The 14,627-nt window shown below is 35.8% G+C and overlaps 1 protein-coding gene across 4 annotated transcripts in view; it reads right to left on the bottom strand.

Moving 5' to 3' along the window:
- AFTPH (aftiphilin) overlaps positions 1–14,627 on the bottom strand; it is a 64,062-nt gene that overhangs the window by 25,559 nt on the left and 23,876 nt on the right. For all 4 annotated transcript variants that reach the window (XR_014295848.1, XM_082642130.1, XM_082642129.1 and 1 more), the window contains one exon: positions 9,891–11,853. Coding sequence is in view for 3 of the 4 variants with exons in the window: in XM_082642130.1 (XP_082498256.1) it covers positions 9,891–11,822 (1,932 nt within the window). In the remaining variant the exon portion in view is untranslated. The remainder of the gene's footprint in view (positions 1–9,890; positions 11,854–14,627) is intronic.

The following is a 14,627-nucleotide window of genomic DNA, read 5'->3' as shown; positions in this document are numbered from 1 at the left end:
GTGCTATCTTTTAGAAATTCCATTTCTCTACTCTTCTATGGTGTGCATATTTGTATTTCTGAATAGTACACTACTTTTCCTCCAAGCAAAGCCTGCATATCCCCTAGAGTATTTTCTCTGAGAACACTGGCATTTTGGGAGTATTTTTATTAATTAAAACTTGTTGGATTTAGATTAACTTAGATTTTGGGGGCACTAGTAGGTTTAGTCTACATATGTAACCTACAATAACATTTATTCCCACTTTCCTAACTTTATTTCAGATACATGTAAAATATTTTCAACTCAGCTCACCTTACTACTTAAACATCAACAAGGAATACAAACTTTTAGGTCAAAACTTGTTGGAAGATGAAGCGTACTACTGAAATGACATCCTGTGTACAAGAAAATGCCACATCATGGTGGCACTTCCTGCCAAGTAACAAGACAAGTTAATGCTTGATTTCTGTTGTTTAGTATAGTCAGCAAACAGGAAAATTAAAAACAATAGGAAAAATTTTCACATACATATTTTCCAAAACAAAATCTCTTTTGGAAGCAGCATCAGAGCAAAAAACTTGATGCTGCATAATTGGTCTCAGGGTGCTCTTGTGCTATCTCTACAAAAGTTTAACATCTTCATTATATTCATGTATGTGATATGGGAAAAGGTTCTCAGTATCAATTATGAAACCTACAGTAAAGAGTAGACTCAAGATCCCAAGGCTTGTGAAACTTGAGTGCATCAAGGGGACCCACACTTAACTCACTTCCACAGAGGGAATGGACAGACATTACTTTTAAAGGGATCAGATAACCATCTAATTGGAAACATAATAAGCATTGGCTCCTCTTGGGCAGGGAGGGTAAGCAAAAACTCACATAGGACCAAATTTTATTTCTCTGTAAATTAAAACACAATCTTTCTTGTATCCTCTTTGTTATCCTTTTAATAGGATAGAAAAAACATTTATCTAAGGATGAAAGAAAAGGACCTCAAAACATATTCAATGATTTGGATCAATCATTACACATAACTACCAGGTCTTAGGTATACCAGTGAGCAAATTCTCAAATTAGTGGAATGTACTTGAGGAAACAGAACATTATTTTAACCCAATCACGTTTAAACTTTGTTTTAGACTTCTTCCCAACCTTTTCTCATAAAGAATAAAATTACATGGAAATTTTAAAAGAAAGTTCCATATGTCTTTAGGATTAGATATTAGAGTCCATTGCTTCAAATCTTCTGTTGAATGGGGTAGAGCAGGAGTTGGCAGAGTTTTCCCTATAGGGCTAGATAGTGAATATTTTTCGTGTTGCAGGCCATCCATAAACAAGTAAGTGTGGCTGTGTTCCGATGAAACTTGATTTACTAAAACAGGTGGCAGGACAGATTTGTCTGCTAAGCCATAGTTTGCCGACCCCGGAGGTAGAGCCATAAATAAATTTTTTAAATAAATATTCAAACAACCAGAATCCACTAACTGACCAGCACCACTCACCACAAGGAGGAACTCCTCAACAGTTCAACAAGAAAGCAGCTAATAGAATTAACAACGATTTTGATTAAAATTAAATTTCCTAACATTTTACTTTTTGAAGTATATTAATTTCCAACTATCTACAAGACCGGTTTGATGCTAAAAGGGCTACTATCTTGTTCATGGTAATAAATAACGCCAAATTTCATTTACTACTAGTTAATTCCAGTAAGTAAATAGCTGATGTAATTATAACACTTCAATAGAGGACTGTGGACCCAAGGGGCTGAGACTCAGTTTCAGGATTTATAAACTGGAGCTCTCAGGGCCTACCTTACAAGGTGAAGAATAAATTAGAGGAGTAAATGCTTGACACCCAGTGTGTGCTCAAGAAGTGACAGCTTTTATCACTACTGTTGTTATTATATAGATGATACATACAGACACAGTGGCCTGCCAAGGAATAAATGTCAAAACCAGGTTCAAATCTCACTAAGGCTATTTCTCCACCACTATTTAGCATTCTAAATCATTATGAAAATACCTGCCTCAATTTATATCAATTTCTACCATATTATATCAAGAAATTAAATAATCCAAGTATTTTGCATCCTCCCCAAGATCCTCCTATCAAGTTGGGAAAAAGGTACCTAATTAAAAAATATCTGTTGTTAAGAACTGCTTATATAATGAGAACCTGTTACTGCTACTCCTTGGAGATTTTAAATTTTGAAAATTCGTGAACATTATGGTTGATTGTTGGCATTTGTGACTTAAACCTTGATCACATTATAAAAATCAAAGAGTGTAAACCACACATGAGGTGTGTTAAAATGCTTTACTTCCCAAGAAGCACAATAAAGTTGAAAGATATGATGGAACATAGCCCAAGTAAGTTGGTAAGTAGAAGAGGTACAAGAATATAACTAACATTAACACTCAGAAGAAGAGAAACTAACCTACCACAAGAATAGTTTCTCTTATGACCAAGCAGATAAATTTCTTTCAAAAAAACAGATTTCCCAAAACACTGTAATCACACACTCAATTTTTAAAAACATAAAATTTGAGCATGAGATAAAAGGTAAAGGTTGGGACTTCCCTGGTGGTGCAGTGGTTAAGAATCCGCCTGCCAACGCAGGGGACACAAGTTCAATCCCTGGTCCGGGAAGATCCCACATGCCGCAGAGCAACTAAGCCTGTGCGCCACAACTACTGAGTCTGCGCTCTAGAGCCTGAGAGCCACAACTACTGAGCTGGCGCGCCACAACTACTGAAGCCTGTGTGCTCTAGAGCCTGCGCGCTGCAACTACTGAAGCCCACGCGCCTGGAGCCTGTGCTCTGCAACGAGAAGCCACCACAATGAGAAGCCCACGCTCACCGCAACTAGAGAAAGCCTGCATGCAGCAACGAAGACCCAACGCAGCCAAAAAAAAGGTAAAGGTTGATACTGGTAAAGGTTTTGGGTTTTTTTTTGTTTCTTGAAGATTATTAAATAATTTTAATTGTTTTAAAATATATTCAGTTTTTTCCTCAACATTGTCAGCCAAGGTAGTTTAACACATGCAACAGCTTTAAAGTCGGTAAAGTGAAATATTATTTAAACTTCGATTTATTCTACTGTACATAAGCAAATTATTCATCTAACACTACTATTCATAGTTTCCAACAAAGCAAATAGTAAATTTTTACTAAAGAGCCAGTGCTGCACTCTAAATTAACGTGAGGGTAACAAAATAAGTACACACACACTTAGCATATTAAATATTTAGCTGAGGTTACAACAGTAACTAAATAGCAAACTAAATAAAATAATATTCACTCCAGTTACTTGAATTTCAAATGCCTTCAACTTCAAAGTCAAAGAGGAAAAATAGTCATCAGTTCTCCCTTGTATTTGGAATTAGGAAACTGGTGATTGAGCCATGTCTGTCAATTCAAACACATATCAAATTCTAAACCTGCAAACAGCAGCACATCTGGCCATTAAACATTTTAAGAACAGGGGGCTCTGATAAATGCAGGGTTGAAAGGCAAATGCTTTTCCAGACAGGTACCAGACTCCCTTTTTATTTTCTCTATTGTTTCCAGCGCTAGGAAGCCAAAGGAGAAGGTCTGCTACTTGCAGACAAGCACACTTGGGCTCAGAAGAGTTCCTACATGTCAAAACTATTCTGAGAAGGGAAACTAGCCAGAAGCAGCATTTTTGCTCTCAAAATAGTCTGACAGGTGAGTATACAGCTGAACTAGGGGTACTCCCACACAAATTCTCATTTATCTCCCTATTACTTTTTGCTATTCACCAAAAAATCCAGTTGGCAACACTATTTCTTGCAGCTTTTTTTGCAGTATGCAGGCCTCTCACTGTTGTGGCCTCTCCTGTGGCACAGCACAGGCTCCGGACGCGCAGGCTCAGCAGCCATGGCTCACGGGCCTAGCCACTCCGTGGCATGTGGGATCTTCCCTGACCTGGGCACGAACCCGTGTCCCCTGCATCGGCAGGCGGACTCTCAACCGCTGCGCCACCAGGGAAGCCCTCTTGCACCTTTGAAGACCATTTTCTAAGAAGCGCATTTCTGAGATTATTCAGTAACAGCTAACATTTATTGAGCACTAGTTATGTGCAAGACACTGTGCTAAGCACCTTTAATATGCACAATTTCATTTTATCTTCATAATGAGAGTTTTGAAGTAAGTACTATTATTATTCTCTAAATCTCATGTTCAGAGAAGTGGCTAATGCAAGTCAGTGCTGAAAGCTGGATCTGAATCTAGCAGTGTGACTCCAGAGCCTTGATTTTTAGGTACTATACTATAACCAGGGCCAACTTATGCAGTAGGCACAGGGCCTAGGGTCCACAATAATTTTAGGGGTTCATGAAAATGTTTTAATAGTTAATATTAACATACTCAACCTTATACCAAGTTATAAAATAGAATTTTAAATATCATTTATGGGGAAGGGGCTCACAAAAGTCATATGTGGTCTTAGCTATACTACTCTCCAAAGGTACACCGGCTTTTATAGGATTTCTCTATCTTTCCCAATTTTCTCATTTCTCATATATTTGTTTTCCTATCAGGGTCCTTTTTACCTTGAATCCCTGTATATTTTATTTTTTTCAACTCATAGAGTGTTTCTGGAAAAGCAAAAACGATTACCCAATGTTTTAATTCATCAATGAGGGCAAAACACTATGCATGAATTCACTTATACTCATTCCCAGTTCTGTCCTATCTCCATGTCTGGGTTTGGAGGAAGAAGACCCTTTCATTTTATACGCTGGTGCAAATAAGTCATATTATCTAATGCAGAGCTTCTCAACTGACGTGGCTCAGTTACAAATAGGTTACAGGTCTTCCAAAAATCCTGAAAGCTATATATGGATATTTGGTGTTCCCTCTTGTGACAGTTAATTTTATGCATCAACTTGACAGGGCCAAGGGGTGTCCAGACATTTGGTCAAACGTTATTTTAGATACGTCTGTGAGGTTGTTGCTGGATGCGATTAATATTTGAATTAGTAGACTAAGTAAAGCAGATTGTCTTCCTTAGTATGGATGGGGCTCATTCAATCAATTGAAGACAGCTTGCGGACTACAGATCTTAGAACTTAGTGATCATCTCCATAACTGCATGAGCCAATTCCTTATAATACATCAGTCTGTCTGTCTGTCTCTCCATGCATGCATGCATGCATGGTTCTACTTCTCTGGAGAACCATGATTAATACACCTCTATTTTGTAAATGACTACAGTAGAGTATAAAAAGATTGTGTATTGAAACTCTCATTCAGTTTTCCAAAGGAGTGTATAAGACCAGCACCGAGGATCCTAGACTATGGTTCTGAGGCCACTCAAAGGCATATCCCCTTTAAAGTATCTTGATTTTAAGGTAATTTCTAAAATTCCTTCAACATATTTCTAGTTAGTTTTCCTTTCTTCCTTACAAACAGTAGTTGATTAATGTCAATAGTTTTAATATTGATAGCATTAGGTCTTGTTCTTAAGTGGAAGTTTAGAAGAAACATAAAATCCACCGGGCAATTTAATCTTCCATTTAAGAGGATACCTTATGCCTTACCACCATTAAATATTAAGTAAGATATCAAGTACAATCTACAACTGTACACTTATCAATCCCCAGTTTCAAGCTATGTAAGAAGAGTAACCAATTGTAGTACTCACTATGCTCTAAAAAGATGGTTTGCCCCTTCTGCACAGTTTCTGGATAAATCTAATAGAATATTTCTATCTATTTTGGAATTAAAGACAGAATTTCAAATTTTCTGAGGGAAAAATAACAAAAGGAATTGCTGTCCAAATACTTCAAGCAAGCAAAGAGCTATACGGCCAAAATCTCCATTTCTTTCTTTTTTTTTTTTTTTTAAATTGAGATATAATTGACATATTATATTAGTTTCATACGTACAACATAAGGGTTCAATATATGTATATATTGCAAAATGGTCACCATAGTTACAAATTTTTCTTTTCTCGTATGAGAACTTTTAAGAACTACTCTTAGCAACTTTCAAATACACAATGCAGTATTATTAACAATAGTCACCATGCTCTACATTGTACCTCCAGAACTTATTTATTTTATGACTGGAAGGTTATATCTTTTGACCACTTAATTTCTTTATTTTGTTGCTTACTTATGTTTTCAGTCATAAGTTCAGGTGTTCACCCACATTAAGGAAAACCTGCACAAATCTTAGGCAGATGATTAAATAAATGAAGGTGAAAATGTAGTTACACTCAGTTTGAGAATGCTGACTTTCTGGTGAGCAAACCAATAACTTATTCTCAAAATAACATAAGCCAAAGTATTAGTGACTCTCTTCTTTTTCCTTTTTGTGATACTCAATTTTTAAAGCTCTCAAGGTAAATCTTCTAATAACATTTTCCCAGTAGCATTATCAATTAGATGGCTAATAAGAGAAAATGATTCATAGCTTCCTTTTCTATAGCCAATTAATATAAGATTACTTACCAATTACCTAAATTCTCAAGTAACACCCAGAGCAATATTTTGAAAATTTTACAAAAGCTCAGAGTTTAATGCAGTGCTCATGACATTATCTCCTTCACCTTATACCAAAGAAAAGGCATCTTGGCTATTTCAATCAAGGTTCCTTTCTGGAACATTAACAGGTTAAAAAAACCCGAAAAACAAAAAACTGTTAGAACAATACATATAATGGTCTTTTGGAAAAAGAACTGCTTTCAAAGTAAGGAGATTTTTGTTTTTTGTTAGTCATTTTATTTTGTTTTAACTCTTAGCCCCAAAAGTGAAGAATAATTTTGACCTTTTTCCAATTTCTACAATAGAGGTACCACTAACTTGCTTTTCTCTACAATTTATAAGAATGTTAACAGGGCTTCCCTGGTGGCGCAGTGCTTAAGAGTCCGCCTGCCAATGCAGGGGACACGGGTTTGAGCCCTGGTCTGGGAAGATCCCACATGCCGCGGAGCAACTAAGCCTGTGCACCACAACTACTGAGCCTGAGTGCCTAGAGCCTATGCTCCGCAACAAGAGAAGCCACCGCAATGAGAAGCCCACGCACAGCAACGAGGACCCAATGCACCCAAAAATAAATAAATAAATTAATTTAAAAAAAAAAGAATGTTAACAGGAGAATGAAATAAACTGAACTCTGCGTTCTCAGAAAAAATATTCACTGAAGGGGAAGAATGTTTCTCAATAAATGGTCATTATGGCTTTTACATCAAGGCCTGAACCCTCTGAGGTTTGCTGGACTCACCATCTGAGAATTGGCTTGACTAAAAACATTTTATAAGTTTCAAAGATTTCTTCTTGGTTGACTTTTCCCTAAGTAACAAATTATAGCAATAAAGTTGCAATAATTGATTGTCTCTTGACCCAGGGAAGATATATTTTATTAAAATGTTAAGATATCCTTTTGGTAGGCTGAAAAAAGGAAAGTACTAAAAAAACAGGGACCTGGACAATGTCACATACATAGCGTAGCAAAAAAGTCAAAGAAATATGAAATGACAACTATACCATTTGTCTAACTTCACAAAGAATTGTTCTCCATGCTTGCTTAACTGAATTAACTGACCTCTGAATTCTAAGAGTCTCACAACATTCTGTCAAAACACAATTTGAGGGCACTCTGTTCAAGACAGAATTGTTGTATCCAGGTAAGATTCAACAGGGATAAATCATTTTATGATTAAAAAATCTAACTTTTAGTGTCATTAATATGTGAGGATTTCTGTGCTGTCCCCAAAATGGTAGCAACTAGGAGAAACATTTTAAGAAAAATATTAATAAATCTAATCCTCTTCTAGAGAACTAGATTAATGTGCATTTCCAGCAGATTCTGGAAAAGGAAGAAACTACAGGTCACAACCCTCCTTTACAACAGAAGGATAAGAATGGAAGTCACTTTCCTACTCAGTCACTTTCCATTTCCCCACCTCAATTTCCTTCCAAACTTCTCTTCTAGCCCCCCTTCCAGCAGTTTCTCCTTTCCAACATGCATCTCCAAGTTCTGCTCATTTTGCATAGCCATTCAGCAAAAAGAAAAGCCTGAGGACTGAACCAGACAAATCTCAGGAAGTCAAAGCACCTTGACACATCCCTATAGTTTTTGTTTTATTTTTACAAAATAGAATCATACTACAAGATTCTTATTTTTCAATAGATTTTTTCACTCGTTTTAACGTTTACTGTCATTTTATCTTCACAAAAGTCCTTTGCAACAGATATTACCTCCTTTTTACAGACAACTGAGTTCAGAAGTAACTTGTCCAAAATCATAATGCTTATATGACTCTGAGTCAAGATTCAAACTCAGATCTGTAAGATTCCATAAAGCCCTTGTACTTTATTTCCTCCTATAACCAGTTATCAGATTACACATAAATAACTTCAATCAACTTATATGATGCAAAAAATTCCTTTTTGAAGCGGTCATACTTTAAAAAATACATTATATGATGATGTTAAAAGTTCTAAGGCTATAAATTAAAGATTATCTGATACTAGTGTCACCCTATACTCTAATAAGATGAAACTAAACAGGGAAAGGATTAGGTCAAAAACCAACAGTCTTCACTTTGCATTATATAATTAATTCATTCCTTGTTTAAAATTGTAAGCTTCTGCCTCAATAATGAATTACTCCACAGGAATAATACACATTAGCCAAACCATGTAATAACTGAATTAGCAAATTAAGCTATTCAGACACTCCATGTCAAATGAAAAGTGATTAGCTGTGCACTCCAACTGGTGGTACCACAATTTCTACAATATCTTAATGTATCAGCAATATCAAAGCAATGATGTATAACCGTTTTAATTAACAGACTCTGGAAATATTTCCAATCGAAAATGGTTTGCTTAGCAAAAGATAATTGAAGAAGCAAAGTTTATAGATTCTGATTTTATTCTCAGTATTTTTAAAATAGGTCTGTGGACCAAGTGTTACATATATCAATAAAAAGCAGTGATATTCAAGGGAGTGCTCTCTTCCATACCCCTGGTTAAATTTAGCACAGGGTACAACTCAGGACTGGGGAACAATCTGGATATCAAACTGCACCTCTAGGGGCTACTTTAGGTCAAAATAAATCTTAATGAATCTTCTCTGAAAGAATCTGGACCAGAAAAGGATAAAGTACAGAGGCTAAGGGGTAAAAATATTCCTGACAATCCTACTTCCTAAGAGTAAACATAAATATACATTTGCAAGAAATTATAAGCAAATAAATAGTCACAGTATGGCTAAGTCAACTACGGCTGTTGCATGTTCTAGCTCTAACCCTTAATCCATCTGACACCCTCACCTCAGGCCTTTTATTAGCTGTTAAATTATGAGGCCCATATCTGCTTTCTTCAAATTCTTTTTCTATCCTTCAAGTCCCTATAGCTTTCAGCACAGATTGAGGTTTCAAACTCTGCTTGCTCTTTTTTGTAATCAAAACTAGGTCTTTGATAGACAAAATTAAGAGACATTATTTTCTGAAGCTTAAAAAATCTTCTAAATCTCAGTTTAACCTTCTTTTAAAATCACTATAAAGGTAAAAACTGAAGGATTTGCTGGAATAGTTCACTAACTAATTAATGAATTTTTACTTGAGTGGTATTTATATTTATCAAAAAACCAAGTTGATGATTTATGATTATTTAATATTTCTGGAAATATTAAAGAAACCCACTGAGATAAAGAAAAATCTTACCAAGCATTATTATAAGAATGTCTCTTTAACATTAACCAAATGACTGTGAAACATGTAACTAATCTACAAATCTGGCAAGCATTGTGTATCATAAAGAGACGCCTTTAACAGGTACCCAATTAAAAAATACTTTTTGAAAAGCTGAATTAGAAACCTCCACAGCAATTAATATGTCATGCAAAATAGAGAAAATGAGTAAATACCTGAGCTGAAGTGGCTGTTTCCTGTAAATGACCACCAGCAACTGCTCCTTTGGAAGCTGCTAAAGGGACACTATGCGTTTTGGGGGTTCCTGGAGTATCAATCTTCTCATTTGTCTCATGTGACTGCCAGGCTTCCTTTCGATGATGAGATTCAGTAGCTTGCTGGTCTCCAAAAGCAGCCCAAGAGCAGCTATCTTTCTGTCCATCCTCAAAAGCATTCCAGTCTACAACCTGGCTAGGACCAGCTGAACTGAAGTCTGCAAAATCATCAGAGTCCTGAAAATCACTGCAGTCATCTTGAATATTTGGCACAGAATCAAAATCTCCAAACTCACCTTCTTGCCCAATTTTCAGTTCTGAAACAGGTTCAGTGTCTGTCCCAATAGATTTTCTTGCCAAATTGCATCCCTCTGATAAACTATCAGAAGTCTGTTTTAGAACTGACTCAGTAAATATAACTTCCTCTGGGCAAGAGACAGCATTTGATTCCCCAAATTCTCCAAAGTCATCACCTGGTTCACTAAAATGTGGAAAGTGCTCTGAGGACTCTTCAAAAGTGACATCACTCATTGAATCTTGTGTACCAGTAACAAAAGGTGGAGTCGTGCCACTGGCTGTGCCAAAGTCACCAAAATCATCCTCATTGGTATCATTGCAAGTCACAAAGTCATTACTACTATCATCGTTTTTTACACTTATAGAATCATCCAAAACATTTTCCTCTGTAGTATCAATGCTGAGGCTTCGGGAATCAGTAAACTTTCTACTTTCTTCTTTGGAAGAACCAACTTCATCATCAGCTTCATAAGTTTTAGTAGAATCCATGCATAGGTCAGCACATTTAGAAGTAAATAAATCAAGTTTTTCCTCAGTTTTACATTGTTCTCTCCTACTGGCTTCTGAATTTTCAGCTGAGTCTACCAAACTCCAAGCCTTTGATTGAACACTTGAATTTAAAAATTCATCCTGTTGCAATGTTGGAAGGCTCTGTTTTTCACTGGTGAAAGCTCCATTACTCACCATGCTTATTTCTGAAACACAAACCTGATCCTCTCTAGCATTGTCTCCTTTATCGTCAATGCTTCTATCCAAGGACACTTCTTTTGCAGAATTCAGTTCATTGACTCTATTAATTTTATTGTTTTCCTGAATGGTAAGTGCTTCTCTATCATTTAAAACTGCACATCCTATTTCTTCTAGTTGTATCCTTTCTTTTTTGGAAAATGTGGCAAAATCTGCAAATTCCTCCGCAGGACTAGGTGCAGAGTCTAAATTATACTCAGTACTGTGAGTGCTAAGAGGCTTTCGTCCTTTTGAATCAGCTACAGTGTCCAGATCATCTGTTCCCTGAGGATTTACAGTTTCCAATACTGCAAACCCATTTGTTAGAATCTCCAGACAAGGAGGCTTTTCACCATTGCAGCTCTCTAACTGCTTGTTTTGATGAACAACATTCATATCAGTTCTAAAATCTCCTGGAGAGAAACTTTCAGGTGTTCCAACATTCTGTCTCTGCTCCAGTACTTTATTTAAATCTCTTGGACTTTCTATGCCATCGATGGAAGTATCTAAAGTTTTAGATGAAATTATTTCTTTGCTGGTGGTAGAAAGTAAAATATCAGACTGTCCTTTCACAGAAGAAGAAAGTTCAGCAGTGATGTCCTTATCATTACCATTTTTAATGGACTTAAAGCTTGTAAGGCTATCTACATTTTCTGAGAAATCATGAATTGGCATAAAATGGTTTGAAGGTACAAACTCTTCCTTGGGATGAGTATAATCTGGTGTATCAAAATCAACAAACCCTACACCAGAAGGGCTAACTTCGGAAAACCCACCAAATTCCCCAAATTCATCATCATCCTCATCCTCAGCTCCATTGTCTAGTGGTGGTGGGGATGAAGAGTACATTCGAATGATGTCTGGCTCCATTGTTCAATTGCTTTCAATAATTAATTTACACCTGAAAAAAAAAAGATTTTTTTTTAGGGAACTGATTACATAGAACAAAGTCTTTCAAAATTCTCTCAAAGAAACTTCAAAACTATGCAAATTTACAGTGCTCTATTTTTAATCTTTTAAACTATTTTTTTCTTAGGTGGGATTACACAGCTATAATATAATGGCAAAAAAAAAAAAAAAGAAGAAAAACACTCTCTTCTAGTGTATGTTTCCATGGGCATTGGTAGTACATTCCTGAATCTGGGGATTCCAGAAAATTTCAAATAAACACTTACAAAAGTATATCTACAAAAGTCTCTCTTGGGGCACTCGCTTGTTCTCTTAAGCTCTCTTTCCAGTTCATTGGGGACTCAGGGCTTGCCTTATGGATTTGTATGAGTTCTTTACAAATAAAAGACATGAAAATTTTATCTCTAATAATGGCTACGAATATTGATATTTTACTCACTTTGCTTTTCAATGTTTATTTCTGACCCAAGTTAATTTTTTTTTGTTTTAATAGACTTTATTTTTTTAGATAAGTTTTAGGTTCACAGCAAAATTGAGCAGAAGGTAGAGATTTCTCATATATCTCCTACCCCCATTCATGCATAGTCTCCTCTATTATGAACATCTTCCACCAGTGGTATATTTGTTACAACTGATGAACCTACATTGACACATCATTATTACCCAAAGTCCATAGTTCATATTAGGGTTCATTGTTGGTGCTGTACATTCTATGGGTTTGGACAAATGCATAAAGACGTGTCCACCATTACAGTATCACACAAAATGATCTTACTGCCCTAAAAATCCTGTGTTCCACCTATTCTATTCACCCCTCCCTCTCCCCTGCCCTGGCAACCACTGGTCTTCTTACTGTCTCCATAGTTTTGCTTTTTCCAGAATGTTGTATAACTGGAATCACAGAGTAGGTAGCCTGTACCCACTGTATGATTGGCTTCTTTCACTGAGTACTATGTATTTAAGGTTCTTCCTCCATGTCTTTTCATGGCTCAATAGCCCTTTTTTCTTTTTTCTTTTTAGGTACTGAATAATGTTCCATTGTCTGGATGTACCATAGTTTATTTAATTTTTTATAACTTTCAACTTTGAAATTGCTTAGGACTCACAAGAAGTTGCAAAAATAGTACAGAGTTCTCATGTATACTCCCACCCAGTTTCCCTCAATAAGAATATGGTAAACAACAATAGTACATGATCAAACCCTGAAACTGACATCAGTACAACCTATTAACTCAGCCACAGACCTTGTTTAGATTTCACCACTTTTTTCTTTGTGTGTGTCTGTATAGCTTTATGAAATTGATCATATGTGCAGATTAGATTTCAGTAACTGTCACTACAATTGGGGAATGAGAACAGTTGCAAAAATAGTTCAATAATACTCATCAATATAAAGAAAGTCCCTTGTGTTATCCCTTAACAGTCATGCCCTTCCCTAAACCCTAACTGCTGGCAACCACTGATCTACTCTCCATCATTATAATTTTGCTATGTCAAGAGTGTTATCTAAATGGAATCATATAATATGTAATCCTTTGAAGTTGGCTTTTTCACTCAGCTTAATGCCCTCAAGATGCATCCATGTTGTTGCATGTGTCCACAGTTCATTCTTTTTTATTGCTAAGTAGTGTTCCATTATATAGATGTTTCCACAGTTTGTTTCTCCATTTACTCCATTCAAGTCATTTGGGTTATTTTCTGTATTTTGCAATTACAAATAAAGCTGCTATGTACATTTGTGTACAGATTATCATGTGAACATGAGTTCTCATTTCTTTAAGATGAATACCCAGGAGTGCAAATGCTGGGTCACATGGTAGGTGTGTGGTTAACTTTATAAGCCAAACTGTTTTCCCACATTAATTTTTAAGGGGTCAAATTGATTAATTTTCCATTAGTAATTTTCTTCATTATTTTGCTATCATATAAGCTTAAAACTGAATAAATATTCACTTTTATTTTCTTCTACTTAGAGGGTTTTTTTTACATTTAATTTTTAATACATCTACAATTTATTTTGGCATATGGTCTAAAGCAAGGGTCTAAGTGAATTTTTTTACGACTAGCAATTATCATAATCCCATGTATTGAATAATCCTTCCCATGCCCACCAGTTTATGATACCTTCTTTTTCTATACATTTAATTCTTAAATGAAATCTATGTCTGGGTTATTTTGGTCCTCTGTATTAAACAGTCAAAAGTGTCACACGACAAACTTAACATTAAAAGCAAAGGGAAGATTAACATCAAAGTCCTAGAACAAAAACAGCCCACAGACAATGAATTGATACTTACTGCAATTCACAGTTGTCGTTAGACACATAAGGAAAACGTTTACTACAAAATTCAACCAGTTTTGCAAGCTAAAAACAACAACAACAAAACTTTCTTCCGACACTCAGGATAAAATTTCATAAGATCTTCCAGTTTTACAGAGAAGGTACCTTAGAAACCACATAATTTAATTCAGAGATGAGAAAAATGAGGCCTACTGGTCAGCAACTTTACCAACAGTCATACAGCTGGTTAATAGAGAATGGCTTCAGAATTTCAAAAAGATCTTTAGGTCAATGACTGGTCAGCTGCTGAGAGAAATAAGCGAGTCATGAGAAAAAACATTCCATTGTAACATATCTACTTTAAATTGTTTACCTACGAAATCAGAATTATAAAGAAGGAAATAACTGATTTAGTGCTAAGATACCTTCTTTTCTGCTGATTTAAAGAGAGGGAAAAAAAAAAAACAGTAAAAGATACACATAAA

This window comes from Mesoplodon mirus (assembly GCF_964341445.2).
Source record: "Mesoplodon mirus genome assembly, chromosome: 14".
Lineage (NCBI taxonomy): Eukaryota > Metazoa > Chordata > Mammalia > Artiodactyla > Ziphiidae > Mesoplodon > Mesoplodon mirus.
Note: the sequence above shows the minus strand (reverse complement) of the source record. Positions and strands in the feature narration are given on the sequence as shown.